The following is a 24,153-nucleotide window of genomic DNA, read 5'->3' as shown; positions in this document are numbered from 1 at the left end:
ATGTGCCATAAAAACCATGAAAAAAACTTCAAAAATAAAAAGAAAGAGCAGTTTCATGGTGACATACATATGTACGTAATTACCAAAGTTATACAAAACAGCAGTATTTTAGTGTCGAGCTCTAAGAGAAATTTAGATCTATGACCTAACCTCTCTATAGTGTACACCTTAGTATCAACTCAATTGCAGATTAATTTCAAATCGCGATATTATAGCTATCCAAAATAAAAATTCGAGGCTTCCCTCTAACGCTACACAATAGCAAACTAAGCTGAAAAATAGAGAATAAAATGTTCCATAACATACCTAACCATTCAAGATACACTAGGCTACGCAGGGCTGTTCGAAGTAAAATTTAGCATCATTTTCTCGCGCAACGCTGATAATATTCCCAGTACGTGGGAGAGGTTTACCACACTCGATGAAATATCTCGTCGTTCACGGTGCCGTGATTCGACGACGTAAATATTCCAGAGTGGCAGCGAGAGGAATTAACCACTCGGAACAGGGGCATAAAATACGCGGTCCCCGATAGAATCTTAAGAAGGATATTTGGAAGTTCGTAACAGACGTTCGTTGCACGAGCTTCCATAGGGCGACTGCATTGGCGAAAGCTCGTTATCGACGGTTATTGTAAGGGAAAAGCCGAGTGATTACGAGTTCGAAGCTGTGTTCCAAGGGGTTCGGTTTATTTCTGATTGCTGTCGCGTACAGTAGCCTTCGTTTGCCCTCAAGGCCGATCGCGAGGGCGATCGATGAAAAAATTATGTTCCCGAAGTACTCTACAGTATTTTTACTTTGGGAACGCGTCGATGGGAACGAGCGCGGAAATAAACGCGAGCACGTGACCGATCGATTTTCTGAAAATTATCGCGGAAGATATTGGAATGTCGGAAGACATGCTTGCTTCGAACGTTTCGCTGCTCGGCTTTACGTATCGATAATTACGACCCACGGATGGTTCTCGGTGTTAATGACTTTGATGGTATTATTTTATCAGTCGAGGTTGTCACTTGATGGAATAATTCGCGAGGAAGGTATACTGTTTGAACAAACTATACTCTATCGCTAATAAATATTAGGTCACTCAGAGAATAGGGATATATACGTCGCTGTGTTACCGCCGGGACTCGACAGATGGCGCGACGGAGTTGTTGACGCGGTTTGAGGTTGTGTTTGATGTTTCAGGCTCGAGTTATGATTGAGATAATTGTGCTTGGATAAAAATAACTGTGAAAATAAAGTCTCGATAAGCAATCTAGATAAGACGAATTTTTCACTTACTTTGTTTTATCTATTTATTTTGCAATAACTACTTTTAATTACTAAAAACTATTTTTGTAAAGTAATATGAAGTTAAAATTATTATATAGGTGCAGTTTCTAATTGTGCTATTAAATTTTAGAATTTATTTAAATGCATAAAATAAAATACACGGGAAATATATACAATTAGGTCATTTTATTTTACATTTTGAGAATATCGTTTTAATTTGACGATGTCGAGTGTGAAATTTGCTTGAAAATGTATTTTCATGGTTCTTTTTTATTAAATTTCGCAGGCTTTGTTAGCAGATAATAAAAATAACAATTTTCCATCGTTATTCTATGAATTTGGATTTATATTTCACGAGAGAATCTTTCTTCGATATCCACTGGTAATCTATGATCGTATTGGTCTTCCATTTTCTCCCTTCTGCTCTACTTCTTCGTTTCTGTCTTCTCTTTGAATGGTGGCCAGTTCGGTATGAAAGTCTACACAACTTATGGTAATAAATGTCAGTCATTTTGGAGAGATATACGCGCAGTGAGAAAGGAACGAATATGGAACTAAAGTTGAATAATGATTATGAAATGTTGGAAATATATCAGTGCATGCACACAATGCGTCGATATATCATAACTGTAACAGAATTTTTAGGAAAATTCAGTTTGGGAATAAAGCATGGGCGAAATATGGCATTGGTAAAACATAAATTGAATTTTTGTGTTACGTGGCTTCGGTGTTCCGTAAAGTTTTTGATTATCTGTATACAGAGGTAGAAAAAATTTTATTTTACTATGGTCTAATTGCCCAGATTTATTATTTACTTCTGTTCACTATTTCATACCTTTATATTACACTTGTTTTAATAATCTTATTATTATACTGCTGCTGTTATTATCATTATTAATATTTATTATTTTATATCTTTATATTTATTATTTACTTTTGTACAGTTTTGAACTGTTATATACTTTCTATTTATATTATAATTTATTTTTATACGACGATTATTTTTATCTTTAAGTGTGCCAGTTTCTATGACACGAATTTCTGTAATACTTTAAGTCTGTGATATATTATTCGCGATTAAACAAATGTAGATATTATCACATAGGTCGAGTTTTCCCATTAGTATTTTCTGTCTAAGATGGAAAGAGAACAACAAGAAACGTGGTCAGTTAACTCGCTTTGCATACTTCTTTGAAACAAAATTTAGCAGAAGGGAGGGGCGCAGTGACGTATAAAACGACTTAACTGGCTGTTTTTCTCAAGTAAAACTGACCTAGTGGGACTATAAAAACCTACGAAATGACTTGTTATTTTCACGAAATAAAGCTTCCTTAAACGTACGAGGCAGCCTATAAAGAGACTTATTTTTTTAAACGTACTTCCCATGGAAGAGCATAAAACCTGCGAAACGACTTGACATTCCCTTGAAACAAAGCTTCCTGAGAAGGATATAAAGTCTCACGGGGTGATCTGTTATTCTCGGAATAATGCAAGGATTTGTGGAACTAACGAACAAAAGCATACCTAATGGAACTCGTAGAAATTTACGAAACGACCGGATGAATTGCGCAAGAATCATTCTGAAATACAAAGGAAGATGGAACGTTGAAAACGATGACTATACACAGTGAAATAAAAAACGAATGCCAACGGTGAACGTGCAACGATATATGTTTTCAAGGTAACGCAAACATTTTGAAAATTCAGGCTCTTGAATGTAAACTGGGAATTTTTGGAAGAAACCATGGAAAAGATACGAAATATAATAAAATATAAGAAGAAAAATTTGATGGAAATATCTAACTGTTTCACGAGAATTGTAGAGCTTTATAAGAAGTCAAAGAACGTGTCTTGGGATTTTTAAAGCTATGAAATTATCATTATTAGAATTATTGGTATTAAATATTGGAACTCTTCATGGTTTGTTATCTTATTCAGTATTGAGAGAATTTTTGGTTGGTCTTCTGAAAAATTAACCCTCTAGTGACCAGTGGGTCCTATTATACCTTCATTTTAATGTATTATTTGTCAATACTTCTTGAAAAAGTGACTATATCAGCAGTAAATGATACATATTGAAGTATGCATATACAAGACCATTTTATGTACAATTAAAATTAAAAAAGAAAAATATTTGCATCCACCATATGTACCTGGTCCCAGAGGGTGCCAATATTAACCCCTTGACTACTGTGGGCGCATATACGCACTCAGAAATTTTGCTTTTCTGACACGGAGGGCACATCTCTACCCAAAATTTTGCCGTTCTCGGCGAGCATTGTAAATGAGTTCTTACCTGTGTGGTACGACCGGTGCGTTTCAAAGTCTGCTGTAGTCAATGGGTTAATAGTAGATCACACTTATATTATTATTGGAATACTCTAATGTGTTCTGAGAAACATTAACACATTGAGCACCGGTCCCGTGAAAACGCGGGTTTCTAAGTTTGTCACTTGACTCTCGCCCTCACGATGATGAGGATTTGTTTTTGCTTGTATGGATGCTTACACATCAATTTGCATTCACTTGCCACGTTTACGACAATCTGCATTTGTTATACTCCGAAAATAAAACGTATACGATGGTTCAGAAACAATCAAAGCAAGAATCACTCTCGAGCAGTGCATTTCTTAGTTAGCACCTCTTTCGTGGGTTTACGCTTTTCGTTGAACAATATAATAAGTCTTATTATTCCGTAACTTTTTACCCATATAATATGAGCGAAGTTTTCAACGAGTATATTGCTGATTTTTCGTTGAACAATATAATAAGTCTTATTATTCCGTAACTTTTTACCCATATAATATGAGCGAAATTTTCAACGAGTATATTGCGGACCCTCTATCAGATTATTCGATACATTCAGAAGATTCTGACATACAAGTCGAGGACAGTGATAGCGATTTGGGTCCAAGGAGAATATCATGAGCTGTTCCATTACAATATTCGAGTGATTCAGATGATTCTAGTAATAGCGAAATGTCCACAGAATGACGAATATGCAATCGAAATATAGTATTTTAAGAAAATGTGTAAGTTTTAAATATTTTCTTTAGCTACTCGTTGTTCGGAAACCTAGCGAATGAGGCCGGCGTTCAGGCTTTAAATGTCCCATATGCCGCTGGCGCTCATTGTGTTAATATTATATTCTTGATTCTGGAAAAATGGGGAAAAGAAATGTACACCATTTTGCGTGTACGAAATTTCAGACCTAGGTTAATTAAAATTGCATTTACGAGAAAAGAACTTTACTCCGCCTTAGCCTTCAATAAACTCCTTGTAAACCTATACAGCAAGTAGCACAGTCATAAAGCTTCCGAATCTGCTGTCTTGAAACCAATTGTCTGAACGCTGTTTAGCTTAGATGTCTACAATGAAGTCAGACTGACGCTCCTCCAAGTGAGGTTTCAATTTGACAAACAGGAAATAGTTTGCACATACTAAATCCTGTGAACAATGGGAGCGATTAATCCATTAACTGTCTACCAGAGGTGCCAGAATGTTCGAATATTCGAGTAGTTCCACCTTCTCTACAATTGCTCCTATCTTCAATAGGATCAGAGAGATTACGATGAAATATATACGTAGAGGGATTGATGGTGATTATTTATTTAATAATTAATTAACTGTAATAGAGTATGTCACGTAGAGTATATCACAACGCTCAAGCTACACTTCTGCAGCAACTCTCCTAATACAACTCGCAACTAGCAATAGCAACAACTCTGACAACTCAGAACGTCCTTGCCCTTGTATATTCTTCTTCCCATCATGCACACCATGCACGCGTTTTCCAATGTCTTGCTCAACATGATCAAATATGGTCGTGCTAAGGACCTGACGCATCATCCAGGGTTTTCCTGACTGACCTTGTCTTCGAACCCTCGGTGACTTTCGTAAAGCTACGTGTACTTACATGCAGTGAACAACTCTATTTAAAAGAATAGGATTTCCTCTACGACAGCATCCTCTGAAAATTATTAACCCTTTGCACTCGAGAGGTGACTCCCAGACGCCATTTAATCAGATTCTGAAGATCGGTGTTAATTAATATATCAAATTTAAAATTAGCCAACGATGCGTGGAATGTGGAAATAAAATAATTCTACTTATTAATTTGCATACGATTTCTTATTTACCGTTTTAAAAATATCCTAGACCTTATGGCAAGTCTTCGAATTACCATTTTTCTGTAAGGAAAAAATCGCCGAGTGCAAAGGGTTAATTCTGTGTGCCAAACAATTTTCGTAGAAACACCATTTTTGTAACTTCAACCCCTTGTGAGATATTCCACCCTATTCCTCTATCAGATTATTCGATACATTCAGAAGATTCTGACATACAAGTCGAGGACAGTGATAGCGATTTGGGTCCAAGGAGAATATCATGAGCTGTTCCATTACAATATTCGAGTGATTCCGATGATTCTAGTTATAGCGAAATGTCCACAGAATGACGAATATGCAATCGAAATATAGTATTTTAAGAAAATGTGTAAGTTTTAAATATTTTCTTTAGCTACTCGTTGTTCGGAAACCTAGCGAATGAGGCCGGCGTTCAGGCTTTAAATGTCCCATATGCCGCTGGCGCTCATTGTGTTAATATTATATTCTTGATTCTGGAAAAATGGGGAAAAGAAATGTACACCATTTTGCGTGTACGAAATTTCAGACCTAGGTTAATTAAAATTGCATTTACGAGAAAAGAACTTTACTCCGCCTTAGCCTTCAATAAACTCCTTGTAAACCTATACAGCAAGTAGCACAGTCATAAAGCTTCCGAATCTGCTGTCTTGAAACCAATTGTCTGAACGCTGTTTAGCTTAGATGTCTACAATGAAGTCAGACTGACGCTCCTCCAAGTGAGGTTTCAATTTGACAAACAGGAAATAGTTCGCACATACTAAATCCTGTGAACAATGGGAGCGATTAATCCATTAACTGTCTACCAGAGGTGCCAGAATGTTCGAATATTCGAGTAGTTCCACCTTCTCTACAATTGCTCCTATCTTCAATAGGATCAGAGAGATTACGATGAAATATATACGTAGAGGGATTGATGGTGATTATTTATTTAATAATTAATTAACTGTAATAGAGTATGTCACGTAGAGTATATCACAACGCTCAAGCTACACTTCTGCAGCAACTCTCCTAATACAACTCGCAACTAGCAATAGCAACAACTCTGACAACTCAGAACGTCCTTGCCCTTGTATATTCTTCTTCCCATCATGCACACCATGCACGCGTTTTCCAATGTCTTGCTCAACATGATCAAATATGGTCGTGCTAAGGACCTGACGCATCATCCAGGGTTTTCCTGACTGACCTTGTCTTCGAACCCTCGGTGACTTTCGTAAAGCTACGTGTACTTACATGCAGTGAACAACTCTATTTAAAAGAATAGGATTTCCTCTACGACAGCATCCTCTGAAAATTATTAACCCTTTGCACTCGAGAGGTGACTCCCAGACGCCATTTAATCAGATTCTGAAGATCGGTGTTAATTAATATATCAAATTTAAAATTAGCCAACGATGCGTGGAATGTGGAAATAAAATAATTCTACTTATTAATTTGCATACGATTTCTTATTTACCGTTTTAAAAATATCCTAGACCTTATGGCAAGTCTTCGAATTACCATTTTTCTGTAAGGAAAAAATCGCCGAGTGCAAAGGGTTAATTCTGTGTGCCAAACAATTTTCGTAGAAACACCATTTTTGTAACTTCAACCCCTTGTGAGATATTCCACCCTATACATTTAAAATGGATACACTTTACATGTCTCTCATCTTACTTGATTTTTCATCCATGTAATTTATTGCATTTTCCTGGATTTAAAGGACTCTAATCGGAAAAGGGTCGTAAAAGAGAAAGCAAGAGAAAGTGAGTGAATAGAACGAAAATCGGACTTATCGAGGAAACGTTCATCGACGAACCGATGGTCCTGCAATATTTTTGAGGGTTGAAGGAACGAGGGTAGGTTTTAACACTAAATAGAATTACCAAGGGTGTCAAAATGACATTTTGGGATTTATTATTTTCGAAATTATTGGAAACACTTTGTGCAGCTACTTTCAGCAAAATTAATATTGATTCTTCTATAGATAAGAGCATAATTATTTGTACCTTTTTATTTTCATTATATTACGTTTATTTACAACATATTTATTGTATGTGGATATCACAAGTTCTAGTGTTAAGCACGTTTAGGGAAAGTGAGGGATGAAGCTTTCAAGATAATGTTGTATGAATAGAGTCGTTGTTTCATGTTGTTTTTTTATTTTTATATATATCACCGTTTAACCAACGCTTTCTTTACTCAACCTTATATTTAAATAATATACACGGTGTCCAGAAAGATCGGGACCAAACTTGGACTACGTGTTACTGAGATCAAATAAATGAAATAATTCATATGAACTTATGTCAGAAAATGCTGTATTAAAAAGATACAAGTCTTTAATGATATTTATTTTTTTAAATATTCAAAAATTCCCCCCAAAAAATTCCTTATTGAGAACTTGTATTATATGTACGATTCTCTACAACGAATTTTAAGACGAATTTTATTCGTATCCTTTTAATAAATCTTTTTTGAACATAAGTTTATACGAATTTTTTGCCTCTATTTGACCTCGGTAGCACGTAGTCCAAACTTGGTCCGAGTCTTTATGGACACCCTGTATATCTAGACAGTACTTTATTAAAAATCGAACGCTGAAGAAGCGACCTACCAACTCCTGTCTCCCTCGTTGCACGAGGAAGATCGATCTTAAGTCTTCGTAGACGCCATAATAGAAACAAGATTTACCTTATTAAAATCAGAGGAGAGAAAACGAGCAACGCTGACGCGGCGTTATTACGCATCCTCGAGAGCTGGCTGGGGTCTAAATGCAATTTATTCAGGTCGTTGTTGCAGCGTCGCGAAGGCAACGCTGGGCGTCACCCACTTTTCCCTCAAGATAATGCCTGTCACATGTGAGGATCGGTTTCTGGCCGACACAATGGAAATGAGAATGTAACCATCGCGCGTGGCAATATCACCGCGACAGCAACGCCACCGTGTGTTAAATAAAAATCGTAGGTGTCCCCGGGCAGAAATAAATGTCTATCGACTAGCCGGTTAATTAAGCCGTGGTATCCGCGACGAGGAAGTTCTGCCTTGGTAACGGCGTGCTTTTATCCTAATGTCATCCGGTAGAAAAAGCGCGACGTGCTTTCTTTAGATCGTTAACGTCCCACCCTTTGTCTCGCGATTATGAAACGTTCTTCCGCGACACCTGTTGGATCATCGAGTGAACGAGGCCTGCACACGTGTGTGTAATGTCTTTTGCTTGTTTCTTTTCCTTTTTCTGTTACATCTGTATGCGACAGAATATAGCAATCGACGCGATTGTATTATGGAAGATATTGTGAGGTTATGAGAACAGTTTAGGTTAGGTTGAACGCTAGAGTGTATAAATAACACCTTTTGTTTGTTATTTTAATAATTTCGAAATAATGGAACGTAAATGTAGAGGAACATTCTGATATTCTTGAGAGAGAGAGGTAAGGAGTTTGCGAGGAAGATTTAGGTTAGGTTTAGGTTAGATGCATACGAACGCGGAGTATCCGCTGTTTATATTTGGAAATGAACGAATATAAATGTAAGAAAACGTTCTGGTATGTCTGAGAGAGGGATAAGGAGTTTATGAGGAAGATTTAGGTTAAATTTAGGTTAAGTTGCATACAAGTGTACAGTAACTTTTGTTTATATTTGGAAATGAGAGAATGTTCTGGTATGTTTGAGAGGAGGATAAGGTTATGGAACATATAGATGTATATCATCTTCAGCTTACTTTTTTGGTTAGGTTCGAAGACGAAATAATGTCATAATTAATACAAATACAAAAGAATATTTCAGTCTGAAGGAGGTATGGAGAATTTATGAACAAGATTTGAATTTGATTTTGGTTTAATTGCATTCTGAAAAAAAAGGGTTTACTTGTTTTTTAGGTTATGTCAGAAAGCGGAAGAGTGTGATAATTTCATAAGGTTTGGGGGAGGATTCAATAAAATTTAAATTTAGTTTGGGTTGAATTACATTCTAAAAAAGTGATTTACTTGTTTTTTAGGTCATGTTTGAAAGCGGAAGAGTGTGATAATTTTATAACGTTTGAAAGAGGGTTCAGCAAGATTTAAATTTTATTTGGGTTGAATTGCATTTTAAAAAAGTGGTTTACTTGTTTTTTAGGTTATGTTTGAAAGCGGAAGAGTGTGATAATTTTATAACGTTTAGAAGGAGGTTCATGATAAAGGAAGCTTAATTGGATCAGTTAATGTTCTGATATTTATTCGGTACTTAAGTTTATAATACATATTTTGCGTACGAACGATATCACGTGGAGGATATCGATTGTTGAGCTGTATAATCGACAGACGTAAGCCATTTTGACAACAGAAGCAGATGGGGATCCTAATTTGCTTAGTGTGTATCGCATGTGGTTGTTATAATAATGTTGTTTATTATCGTATTGCACATTTTAAATGTACAACTTACCTATTTGAATATTATGAGCATATTATTATTTTCCTTTTTCAACTCTCAGCTCGTATATTTTGTATCTAAATTAACGTAATGAGAGAACTGGTTTGCTCTAATTCCAAGGGAATAATGCGTGCAGAGAGAACAAACTTTGGAACGAAAACAAAGGTATTTTTACAAACAATAACATTATCAGTTAAAATGATAATTTAAATAACATTTAGAAAATTATGATATGAAATACACGTATAATTCATTTTATAGTTGACATGTATATAATGTATATTTGTGGGAGTAGTAATATTTGAAATTGAAATTATTTTTGTGATTATGATACTATATAATATCATTTATATCATTTTATAAATTAAAACAAATTATTCTATATTATGATATTTAATCAATTCATATAATTATAATTATTCTATAATTATTCTATATTATGATTATTCTATATTATGATATTGATTCTATATTATGATATCCTATTTGGTTATTTTTGAATAAAAATTTGTTCTCTGCAGCGTATGATATATATTCGTATAAATAACTTTATTAATTAAATAATTGCATTCATATATTTATGCTTTGTTAATTGCAGTCATATATGTGTTTTTTATTTTGACGCATATAAAAACATTCAAAAAATGTTTAATAATTTTATTAAATATTTAATAACTATTTTTTTGAAGTAATGGAATAATCGAGACATGCTTGAAAAGTACCTTTTTATACCTCCGGGAAATCAATAAACGTTTAACTACCCTTCTCCCATATAACTATAAAATTCTGATATTTTTAGTATCCCTTTGTTACCCACACAAAAATGCATCGGTCAAACCGAAAATTTTATTTAAGCTGCTTTCGCATATCCCCGATATTTCGACCGAGTCAAATGTGATACAATGTGGCATACATTTGCACTAATATGAATAATTCTCTCGTGCATTCGGTTTCACATAAATTCGAGCAACGAACAACCCATCCTGTTTTAAAAATAAAAAAACACTTCCCAACGTATAGAATCAGTACAATTCATAAAAACAGAGGAATAAAGAATACGTGAAACAAACTATTTATAATACTAATTTATACTACTAATTGTAAGCCAGGACCACCCTATAAAATTTTTTATTGTCATTTTATTATTAACACATTCATTGTCTGCCAAAATGGATTTGTCGAATCTAACTAAAAATTAAAAATTACATATTTGAATCATTTTACTTCATAAATCTTGACTATTATTAATTATTATTATTAATTGACTCTTATTATTACTATTATTATTAATTACTATTATTAATCTTTAATTTGGTGACTTTGACACTCATGGTCTTTTTTAATCACCATACATATTATTGTATACATACATATAATTATAATTAATAAGAAAACCAAGATTAAAATATTCCTTATATATTTTGTTCAGTTTTTACGAAATTCTTTAAAGTTCATATTTTATACTTCATTCATTTTTGCTCCATCAAAGCTCCCTTAATTTATATTTTACATTACTTTCGTTTTTCCCAATATTCCTTGAAATTTATATTTTATGCTACATTCGTTTTCCTTAAAATGAAATTTCTTAAAATTTATGTTTATGCATTTTCCCTCGTTATTTTGTAATTATATTTAATTGCAGGTATACGTGGCTTCCCGAGGACGAGGAATTGACGAAATTGGAGGGCCCACGGCCGGTGCTGCCCCCAATACCCCCACCACCCACCGTTCAGGCCCCGAAGACGAAGCACGTGAGCTTCGCGAGGTCTCACACTCTCACTTCCTTCGACGTTCCAAGAAGCAGGAGTCCTCCAAGACCACAAAACCAGGAACGCCTTATAGATTCGCAGCCAACGATGCAGAACGCCATGCTTCCTGCGACCTTACCCTTGATGCATCCTTACAGTGCTAACGAGCCCCGAGTTATTGTCCTCGGTGAGTACCTTTTGTCGTGCAAATACACCACTTAATACCGCGGATTATCATAATTGGTCATAAATTAATTTATTTCGTGTAATATATTCACGTAGCATATATGTACGTGTGCGTAGATAGTGTTAGTGGTGGATTAAATTTAATAACAATAAGAACAATTATTTATTTAATTACAACGATTATGAAACACAAATATTAGGTTGAAATATAATTAATTTATCACAATCACATGCTCAGACTTCTTTTCACTATTGAAACTCAATTGCAACTGACTCATGCCAAATCACACTCCTTTTTTTCTTTCTTCTTTCATACATTACATTAACATACACAATTCACACAACACCTCAATCATTACATGCATACTCATTTATCATAATAACCTAAATTCATTAGGTATTTCCATCCCATGCATAGTTGTTCCAATCATCCCAACACATACATATTTAAAAATCTATGTAACCATTACCACAGATAGGCCCTCTGATGTGTGTGTGTGTGTGTGTGTGTGTGGCTTTATTTGCTAGACTATGCTTTGCAAGCTTAATTCTTTTTCTTGAGGTGAATGTAACGAAAATAAACTTTTTCTCCTCGGTATTCCTCCTATGTTTTGAATTAAGGTTAGATTCATTCATATTATGAATTTTATCGGAATTTAAAAATTAATTGACGGAAATTTAATTTAAATTTATCAACTAGTTTATTTTTTCTCATTTCATGATATTGTAAACGATATGGAGATTTAGGAAGTAATCCTATTTATAAAATTTAAGAGGAAAATTCATTATGCATAATTAATACTGGTCAATAACCACAGAGGATAGATAATTAGTTAATGCTTGTTAATAGAGAATTTATAGGAAATAATTGGTAATCGATGTCTAATAGTGAATAATTGGTATTTGTTATTTCAATTGGCAACTCGTGGCTAACAACTGATCATTAGTAACCGTATTCCTTGATCAATAATCCTTAATTGATAAAATTAATCGATACATTTCTTTTCTTTTATTTTCTCGAATAAAACCATCTCTAAACACATGTAACAGTAAAGCTACGCAACTCTTGGCAACAACCCTTACTCGAAACTTTATGACAATTCCTTACACACTAACTCGCAACTCTAAACAAACTCTCACACTCTTTAACCCTTTCGGTACGGAGGAGCTGGCCGTGGTTATACATTCGTGGTACGAGGAAGTTTTCCACAAGAGTGGTTGCACTGGAGGCCAGGAAAACGTGTTTTGCGGTATTTATAAAAACCTCGAGCGTGATTGACACTAAACTTTTCATTCGATTCGCGACAGTCATCGGTGACGTTTCGTGGATGCCGCCAATAGGCGACGGTAGTACCCGAAGAACGTTTCATGGCCGCCGCCATTGGGCGGCAGTAGTACCGAAAGGGTTAACTCTACTTTCCAGAGCGGGCCCTTTTAAGCCCGTCTGGAAGGCAAGGGCCTGCCCCGAAGGAGGAGGAAACTCCGTCCGCGCAACGCTCTGGGGTAGAAGGGATTCCTCCTTTCAGGATAGGCTCTCCGAAGGGTCACCCTCGCGGGGACCCTTCCCGAGAGGTGACCGCGGACGCGTCACCCTCAGTTTACAATGGGGAAAGCCGGGGTTGCGCAAGGCTTCCTCACCTGGCCTAGCCCCGACCTCCTAAGACTCATTTGATCGCCACACTCTAACGGGACCTCTACACCTGGCGAATTTTCCCTATTTTAGTTTCCGTATGGGATAAAATTAGGATAGAATAAAATTTCCCTATAGGAACACTTCGAACATCGTGTCCTGACAATGTCTAAAAATATCCTGCATATATGTGGGATTGGAATAAGTACGGCCCTGAAAGAATGTCAAATGTGCCTGGGCTTAGAATGAAAGTGACCGTGTGCAAGAGGATTGATTGCAAAGAATATTTATGTTAGAGTCGAGTGAAATTTTAGGGATGCGTCCGGAGTGGTTAAAGTACCTGGCCCACCGAGATTGCGAGGAAAAGGGACATGATTGGAAAGGAAAGCCTGGATATGGAAAAGGACAGAATGAATGCTTTAAATAACGGTGCAAGGGCGCGGACGAGGTAGTCTCCAGGAGTCTTTGGTAGTCTTGAAAGAGTGTGTTAGTATGCGAGTAAGAAGTCAAAGTCGAACGTGCCCATAGCGAATCTCTCTTGCTTCATAGCCGTCAATCTACGTATAAGCTTATTTTATTCTATCAAGGAGTAAAACAACGCTATTTTAGCCGATCCATCCAACCCGATTTTACATATATTTCTGTTAATCTGGGCGTGCGCCGGTCACCGGTGGCCGCCGTGGCGCCACCGTCGACTTGAGTGCTGGTCACCGGTGACCCCCATGGCATTCAACGTGTTAAAGTGTTAATAAACATCGAGCTTCGAAATTTGATCAAATGACGACTGAAGAGCGCCTCTCGAGTGCAAAGGGTTAATGTTAAAAACAGAAAACTTTCCGTGGAAGAATATAACGTGCCTCATGAATGTCTCGTTGAAATCTCGTCTGATTTGTCCAAGTCTCTATCTCGCAGGTCAATTTTCACGCGTTCACACTTTTCACGATTTACCCTCGACTCATTTTCCCACGAAGTGTATAAGCCAGGTCCTTCAAAAGCACGTACATGTTTGCCCACGTAACCAGATAGGCTCTCTGATGTAACTTAAAAACTAAAGCTGTACATCGGTCCGAAAGCACCCTTTAGAGGAAATGTTTCAATAGGACAGCTCGCTTGAAATTCTTTTTCCCCCAAAGCCACGCGTTACATCACCGAGCGAAAAGTTCCACGGTATTTAAGGTGCCCGCAATTAAGGCTTCGGACTTCGTGTGATTGGTATTTCAATTAATAACGGGGGTGGAATTAATGGAAGACATTTTTAGAACTGCAGATTCTTCAATAAAGCTTCGTGAGCTGAAATTTCATCATTAACGAAAAAATGAAGTTTTATTTAACAGTCATTCGTATTTATATATTGAATGACGAAACTGTTTCACATTATCAGTGATTTATAGAAATTTCTTATAATTTTGCGATTAGTATAAAAGAACATATAAGAGTATATAATCACCTAATGAATATTAGAGATTAGGGAAAAAGTTAAAATTTGTTGTACAGTGTATTTAATTATCATTCCCATGTAACTGGTGATATATTTTTATTATCAGTATCAGAATACTAATAAATTCCATAATTTTGTCAATATGGAAATATTGACAGAAAACACGTCTTATTTATTACTATAAATTTATTGCTGGAAAAACAGAAGAAATTTACTAAATTTATTTTTCTATCGGATAACGTAATTGCCAGTTATACATTTGAGATTAAAATCAATGTAAAAATTAATTATCAATTTTATTTCTATTTTGCAATACAGGTAATTTTTATGCACAGGTTTATTTCATTGTAATTTATATTATAAATTATAAATTAGATCAACGGGCAGGACCACTCTTTTAATCCAGTTTATACATTCCACGTGGCTCTTACGTTTTTAAAAATAGAAATTTTACAGAGCATAAATCTTTCTTTCTTTTATCCTCCAGTCTTTCGTAATTAAAAATGAAACTGTCCTATATTTTATAGAACTTCATGTCTTCCGTGTAACAAAGGTTTTCTAGAAAATAAAGAACTTGCCTTTCGTTTATTAATAATTATGAGAAATCCGATATACCATGACGTAAGCACGAGCTTTGTTCTCTTGAAGATGCTTGCTCCTAATACACTGAGAATAGAAGTCCTCAAAAAGAAAAAGTCCGACGCTTTTCCAATGACACTTCATCAATCATTCCTGATTAAGAAACAGCCTGTCGAAGTAAAATTGTTCTATTGTTTCATCACGAACTGCAGTAGATATAAAAGTTGATACGTTGCTCCTCGTTTCACTCGATTCTTCTAACACAGATCCAAATGTAAAAGGAAGAGGAAAATTATCATAAACGTGTGTTATAAAATATTTACTTATATTAATTATTATTTATATTTTGTTTTAAATGTTCACAAAATTAATAATTATTGTAGATATTTTATTTTATTTTAAATATCAATATTGCTATTTATAATTATTATAAATAGTATATTTTATTTAAAATATTTATGATATTGGTAATTATTAAAAGTAATAGCACAAATGGAAAAATATGTAACGCATAAATTCCTATGCGAAATACATTTTCTATTATTTTATATGTATAAAGGGCAAAAACAATATGGAAGCTCAGCAACGAGAAAAGTTAGCAGAACGTGAATCTCTCTTTCCTAAGGTAACGTGATATGAGTACTTACCTACTGCATATTGAAAACATGATCGGGAGTACGAGAGCAGTGGAATACTGTGAATCCAATCTTTCTCCTATAAAATAACGAGTAAAAAAGATCAACGTGAACGGGTTACCTGCAAATAGGCGATCATCCATATTTTATCTCGTGTTACAGGAAATTGATTAAATTTACATCAGTGCTGGCTGATATATAACCCTATCGTACTCTGATGAACCCGAAATCAATTTTTGAAAGAGCATATTTATTTGATATTATCAGCAACTTGGTCCAGCAGAATTTAAACATTTGTCTACAACAATTATCCTAAAATATTATTAAATATCACCATTCTTAATAAATATTAATATCCCAATTAAATAAGTGTTCTAAAATATACAAATTTTTTCATTCTAATTCTAAATCTTTTAATTTTAATTCTAAAATATTAAAAATTCAGTATAAAATAAAATATTCTTCCTAAATATAAATTTTCTTTGTCAAATTTTATATATAATTATTAAAAAAAATTTCAATCGCTGTACAATGAACATTTACTTCGCATAAACATTTAAAACTTATTTAAAGTCTCCAATATCTCATGAAAAACTTAATTCGAAATTTAAAACTAGATAAAAGTCAACATAGCACTGTTTAATCGTAACGTGAATTTCCATAACCGTAGATTTCTTGACTCGCGTAGTAAATAAACTGAAACTCCGCTTCATAACCTCAAAACGACACAGCGTTACGGTCGTAACACGCACCGGAGTGACCAAGAACGCGACAACAGAGACATCTGTTGTAAAACACGCGGCACTTTTACCAACTGTGTACACGCTGCGTGGAGGGTGCTACGCTTAAAGGATTTGCAGTTCGTTTCCATTCTGTATCACCTTGTTGCCCTCGGTTCGGTTGTTAGTTCAATATTAGCCAACAAATTGCCAATATAGTCGGTCGAATGGGAGTCGATATTGAACTCGCGTGGAGAACGATAACGACTGCAGTTGCTTCGTTGCATTGATATTAGATCGGATTCGCGAGGCCAGGGCCGGTGCAGGCATTAATTTTGCTTCCTCAATTAATTTCTAACGAACGTCGAATTACATCGTCGGCGTGAATTATGTTACCAGGGTAATTTCTACGCCGAGGGAAATCCGTTTCTTATTCGTCTACACGTGACAGCATCTCCAAGGATGTGTTACGTCTGGGAACGAGATTCGCGGAGCGCGCTGGAATTGCTTGATTTATCACGCGGCCGGCAGATGTCCATATATCACGCGTTGATTTATTTATCCGCGAAGATTGGCGGGAGATATGAAAAATTGTACCGGCGGCTGTTTCGGATGATCGTGATCCTATCTGAAAGCACAATTCGAGAAGATGAAATGGAATTTTTTTATGTGCATTTTGGTTGCGGAGAAAATGGAGTTTATGTGTTAGGTTAACTTGTAATTGGTATATTTGTTGACGTATTTGTGGATACTGATTTTTTATGGAAAGAAGGGCCGATGCAAAATAATTTATTACATTGGGAATGTTTATAAGTACAATCAGTGCAATTCATAAAAATACGTGAAACAAACTATTTATAATAACCTACTAATTGTGAGCCAGAGCCACCCCATAAAACTTTTCGCTGTCATTTTATCATTAACACATTTATTGACTGCCAAAATGGATTTATCGAATCTAACTAAAAATTAAAAATTGCATATTTGAATCACTTTATTTCATAAATTTTGGCTATTATTAGATAATTTGCTGGCTTTGACACTCGTTGCAAAATAATTTATTACATTGGGGTTGTTTATAAATAAATATGTGTAATATGTAGTTTAAATTAATGTTTATAATTAAAGTATTTTATATTTTATTATTTAATTAGGATATATACATTTTTTAATACACATATTTAATATGCATTAAATATTTGATTTAGTATACAATAAATATTTAAAAATAAATAGTTAAGAGGACAGGTATTAAATGGTAATTTAAAGTCAATTTTTTAAATTTAAATATAACAAAATTTTCACCCTGTATAGAAAATTTGTTATTTATTATCCGTTTATTCCTTAATTTGTTCAAAGGACATTAAAAATGAAATCAGAATTTTTAATTTCAAATATAACAGTACTTTCTTGTTTTTGTATGTAGAATTAAATAATTGTGTTGTAAATTCATTGTTGTATTATGTTCCCAATTTTTCCTGTTGAGAGAATATAATGAATGATTAATTAAAAATAATTTCAGTATAACCAAACATCTTTTCACTTTTTTGCCTTATTCTTTCAAACAAAATTAATTATTTATAAGATTTCCTTTATAAAAAATTCATATATTAGTTATTCTATTATCTTTTAATATTTTTTCTTTTATTAAACGTTAATCAACATCGAAAAATTAAAATTGAATCATCTAGTTAAACAAATAGATCAATATTTGAAAATTCTCAAATCCTACGAATTAATTATTCAATGAAAATTCAGTGATGTTAATTATGGAATAATCTAATTTCCATAGATATCGACTCCCTTATATTCCAATCGATTTCGTTTCTATTATTATCCATTCGTGTGCTTTCACTCAACGAAATTTTGCATCGTGGTCACTCCGTCTCGAGAACGTATCCATATTTATTTTCTCCGAAGTAGCGAAAACCTCGCAGTTACCCGGTATATTAGCTGTTGACAGAAGCTTTCAGACGACTCCGGGATTCTCCGTTCCTCGAGTAGGAAACGGAAACGCAGGCCATCCAATTTCAGTTTCAATTTTTAGAAAAAAGCCGAATTCGTTAGAAGCTAGGTCGAGCAGAAATGGCAATTCTGGCAACCATTTTTCTGCACAATGTACATATCTGATTGCCATGATATTTCTCGCTGTATGAACGAACCTTCCTCGCGTCGATAAAACGTATAGTGTACTTAAAATAAATTTTGTACACAAAACGTGCCGCGAGTCGAGCCACACCCCCATAAAGAAGCTCCCTCAAGATAAATCGCCAGCGTTTATTGGGTTGTTCGAGAAGTTCGTGGAGAAGTTTCCAGGCGAATTTAAGGATGCTGTATTTTTGCGTTATTAACATTTTATTGGGTAATATATATAGATATTTCTTTTTGGCAAATTTATTTTTCCAAAACACTTGGCTTTTTCGGTAATAACTTCTTTGGACTACATAGCTTTCACTGTCGGAATACTGTAGAAAGGTCTTCAGTTTCTTGTCATGGAAAGCTGTTGTAAAGACTAAGATAAATGGTAGCCAGACGATGCTGTGTCTGCTGAATAAGATAGACGGGGTGAACGCTTTAGCTGGAGTTTAATTTTTTTATTCTTTACCCCACTTCGTTGATACAGATCTAATATTGTTTTATGGACAACCATACCTTTTCTATTGGTCAGTCCCGGAATTTTCTTTTTAATTGCTGTATTTAACCCTTTCTAGTTAACCCTTTGCACTCGACGATTTTTGGGCTAAAAAGGAGCTCAAAGGAGTTCAAAGATTTTCTGCTATAAAGCTGACGATATGTTTTGGAGCAGTAAATAAGAATTCGTATAATAATTAACACATAGAATTATTTAATTTCGATACCTCGCAATACATTACATTTATTTTATTTTTACATTTTTATTTTATTTATATTACATTACATTATCTTAAATTTGATATATTAATGAGTATCGATCTTTGAAATTTTATCAAATGGCGACTGAAGGACGTCCCTCGAGTGCATAGGGTTAATAAACTCGAAGTTGTTAGTGGTGAATGAAATATTAACCCTTTGCACTCGAGAGGTGAGCTTCAGTGACCATTTCATAAAATTTGCAAGATCGATATTAATTAGTATATCAAATTTAATGTAATGTAACAGTGTGCGAGGTATCAAAACCAAATAATTCTACATTAGTCAAATAATTCTACAATTATTTGATTTCGGTACAAAATTACAATACAAAATTTTTAAATTCTAATTATAAAGTTTTTAATTTTAATTCTAGGAAATTAGAAATTGAGTATGGAATAAAATATTCCTCCCAAATATAAATCTTCTTTATTAAATCTTATGTGCAATCATTAAACAAAATTTTAATCGCTGTACAATGAACATTTACTTTACACAAACTCATAACTCACATAACTCATTTAGAAATTCCAATATTTCATAAAAAACTTAATTGCTTATCGGTACACTTTTAACTATTCAGTTTAGTGAATTTCAGTATCGATAAGTGGCAATAAATAAATAAAATAAATGATATAAAATAATAAATATATATGAATATATATTTCACCACACGACTTGCACTTTCTACAATATTTATTATCTTTCTTTTTAATATTTCATCACAACGATATCTCGATCTTGATAATATTACCTATCATAATATCTACCTGAAACATGTCTCATCCACATCCTGAGAGCAGACCACCTAACCCAGCTCCTCAAATCAACTTTCTTTCTTCTCAACCCATGCACAATAAAACACCCTTCAAAAAAAAGAGGAAGAAAAACGCAGCAGTCAGGTCGAACGAAGCTAAAGAGATTTACCCTTTGCCTAACCCCTCCCCCTCCAACCCGCTCCGCCATTCTTTCTGTCACGTCTGCCACCCCTAGGATCTCGTTCCTCGCTTCTCGTTATTCCTCCCAGCCTCAACTTTTCCTTCAACCCCACCCCCTCGAGAATCAAGTTCGAAACGGCTTTCCCGTCGACCCGGACGCTCGTTAGTTGTCGATTTCGCCGATTTAGCGTGAATTTCGTTTCAGAGAAGCCACCGAAGCGCGGCACGATGAAAACCCAGGCGACCCAGACGGAGATGCAGGCCTCGTTCCGTGGCCGTGTCCCCGTCACCCTGAGCCCCAGGACTATACACCGGGTGAAGATGGTGTCGCAGGGAGCGCAGACGAACGGCATGTTCAATGGCAGGAAGCTGACCAAGAGCTACTCGGAGGTAGGTCAGCTGGGCACTCCGTTAGGAGGTCAGACTGGTGCAGCCAAGGATGACGCGGAACACCACGAGCCGTTACACAGAACGCAGAGCGAGGAACCACCTAGGTCACCGTTCCTAGTAGATACGCCACCTCCTCAAGGACACCACTTGGAGGAGCCGTTGACCAACGGGGACATCTCTGAACCTATCTCGAGCATGGTGAGTAGTTCACTGTATTTCTTTCCTGTGGTTACTTTGATCCGATTGATTTTGGTGTCGAATCGACTGATAAGCGATGTTGGTTGGATCTTGAGAGCTTGGTTTCGTTAGGAGTAGTTTGGCTGTTGGGTATGCGCAAACTTTGGGGATTGGTTGAATATATATAGAGGATATACTTTGATCGGCGAATATGGGGAATAAAAGATGTTGTTTAATTCCAATATATTTTTATTACGAGCTACAGAGACTTAGGAGTAAAGTACAAACTAAAAGATTAGACTAATAACTGAACTATGATCACGCAACTCACACTCGCACGTCAATCTTCAAACTCTGTAAAGCACTGTCCCCGACTCTCAACGACAGGACTTGTCTTTCAAACCTCGTATGCAACTGTAGGGAATGGATATCAGGTTTAGAGTGGATACCACTCCAAATATTCTGTTTCCAAGGGAGAGGTTTATTAAGTGCAATAGTTGACTCGATGTACTCGAGCGGAGCACTTGTTACGAACTGTATTGTCTCTTGTGGCTCCATATGATGGGCTGGTGTTCTATGGTGCTGGCCAGTTGGTATCCCCGTGGTCGTCGTTGCTATTGATAGGGTAGCAGGTAGAAGGACGACAGGAAAAGGAAGGGATGCGTTTCGTCCCGGGCCTGCTAGTGGACTCATCGGTAAGGCTTTCTTCTAGCAGGCCCTGCCTTGGACCAGGAATACTTAGGTGGCATAGGAACTTCTATTTAAGGAAGGTCGAGGCTTCACCGAGGACTTGCGAGAAAGTCCTCGAACCTCCTTCAAGTAGGAATCCATCTATTGGCGAGGGTGAGAACTTGGTCGCTACAGAACTGCCCTAGGACAGCCCTTGCACTCTCATTAAACCTTGCACTCTGTCTTCTTTCATACTCGAGTTTTCTTTCCCAATCACGCATTTCCCATAGCCTCGGTCTCGGTGGATCACGTACCCTAAACACTCAGGAGCATTCGCTCTTCACTTGCATTCCATACAATCATAAATATCCCGTTCATCCGATCCTTGCACGCGGTCACTCGTCCTTCCACGTGTACTTCAGACGACACTCTAAACATTCGGCCTGTGCCCTAAGTTGCTGTTTATTGCCCGTCATCAGCTAGGTAGGCCCAAGTGTTCCTTTGCATCCACTGTCAAACCTACTATTCCTACGTATATTATTTTGACGTGGTTATTTCGAGTTGCTGAATGATTTGGTAAACGTTGTTAGGGGATGATCGTGTTGGAGAGTGATACTTGTTGGATTGTGGTAGTTTGGTTTTGTTAGGAGTAATTTGATTGTTAGGTATGTAGAGACTGTGGGGATTAGTTGAATATATTTTTGTGCAGTGGTTATTTAGTTGTTGAATGATTTTATAAACGTTATTTGGGGGTAATGGTATCAGAGAACAATACTGGCTAGATTTTGAAAGTCTGGCTTTGTTTGGAGTTGTTTGGGGTAGTTGATTGGCTGTTAGCTATTTTTTACTATGATTATTTTGAATTATTGAATGGTTTGATAAACGTTGTTAGAGAGTGATGGATTTAGAGAACAATACTAGCTAGATTTTGAGAGTTTGGCTTTGTTTGGAGTAGTTTGGGATAGTTGATTGGCTATTAGGTATGTAGAGACTGTGATAAGTAGTTGAATATATTCTTTCAGCTGTGATTATTCTGGTTTGGTATGAAATGGTTTGATAAATCATATAGGGAAGTGATTTTGGTTGGATTTCAAAAATTTGGATATCTTCAAGGTGGGTTTGGGATAGCTAATTGAGAAGTTGTTTAGTAGACTTTTTATTCATATAATTCTAAATTCTAAAAATGAATATTTTTATTACATTCTATTTATCAAAATTATTTTCCATCGAGTCGAATATTCCATTGCTTTATTTGGTTTATTTATAGAAATATAAAACTGAAATATTTGTAAATATATATAGATAAGTGAAACTACTCATTTTTCATAATTTTATATATGTATATTTCCTTTTTTTTTTCTTTTCAAAAGTGAAGCCACTAGTTTCTTTATAATTTAAATTTTCAATCCTAAATGTAGTTTAAATATCCCACGTGTTTTGTTAATTGTTTATTTCTCAAATCTCACGAACGAACCAACAAATTTCTTCTTGGCGAATCCGAGTGGCACCAACTCGAACAATTTGCCAAGCCACAGCTCTCGTACATGTTGACTTTAAACGATTCGCTAAAATTTGCACAGGGTACTTCTGCCTCTAATGAATAAACTTTGAGAGTGGAAACGTCCGAGGCGAGCGATACACTCGCGGTCGTCCACTCTCCGAGAGACAGTGATGTTGATTTATGATGTCAACTCATTTGCGTTTATCAGCTGAGATAACCAGCTGCAGAGATTTCAGAAATTCTGCAAATGGGAATTTTATTATACTACATATATACGATCATAAATTTCTCTAGCATCACATCAACGCATCTTCTTTCACTCCACCAAAATTACCATTTTCAACGAATAATCTTCAACTATGAACACCATAACTTCATTTCCGTATTTTATTTTAATTATGTACTATTTTATTGTCGATTAAGAATTGAATAACTTTCATCTCAAATATTGTTTCGTCATACTATCCAAACTGCAATTGGGACACCCTATATATCATATTTAATTTAATATTCAATACTAATATTTAATGGTACATTCGAATTTTTTTATGTAATATTTTATTTGTCATTTTGTTCGAATTACTCTCTATAGTAATTTTCATAAGTTTATTTTCCTATTTTATTATATAAATAACTTCCATTTCAAATATTTTTTTCGTCGTATTACCGAAACTGTAATTGGGACACTACATATACCATATTTAATTTAATTTTTAGTATTAATATTTGATATTATATTCGAATTTTTTAACATAATATTTTATTTATCATTTTGTTCGAATTATTCTTCATAGTAATTTTCATAAGAGAAGGACGTTAAAAACAGACGAACTTTGGCTTATTTA

The 24,153-nt window shown here is 35.2% G+C and overlaps 1 protein-coding gene across 1 annotated transcript in view; it reads left to right on the top strand.

Annotated features, from left to right (window-relative positions):
* The window catches only part of LOC108549035 (uncharacterized), an 88,772-nt gene extending 67,707 nt beyond the window's left edge, over positions 1 to 21,065 (top strand). Inside the window, exons 3-5 of the mRNA XM_017902246.1 lie at positions 11,452 to 11,744; positions 20,777 to 20,961; positions 21,042 to 21,065. Of these exons, the coding sequence (XP_017757735.1) occupies positions 11,452 to 11,744; positions 20,777 to 20,961; positions 21,042 to 21,065 (502 nt within the window). The remainder of the gene's footprint in view (positions 1 to 11,451; positions 11,745 to 20,776; positions 20,962 to 21,041) is intronic.
* The last annotated feature ends 3,088 nt before the right edge of the window (positions 21,066 to 24,153 follow it).

Source organism: Eufriesea mexicana, unplaced genomic scaffold (genome assembly GCF_001483705.2).
Source record: "Eufriesea mexicana isolate 0111107269 unplaced genomic scaffold, ASM148370v2 scaffold1801, whole genome shotgun sequence".
Classification (NCBI taxonomy): domain Eukaryota; kingdom Metazoa; phylum Arthropoda; class Insecta; order Hymenoptera; family Apidae; genus Eufriesea; species Eufriesea mexicana.
This window is presented reverse-complemented; position numbering and strand designations above follow the sequence as displayed.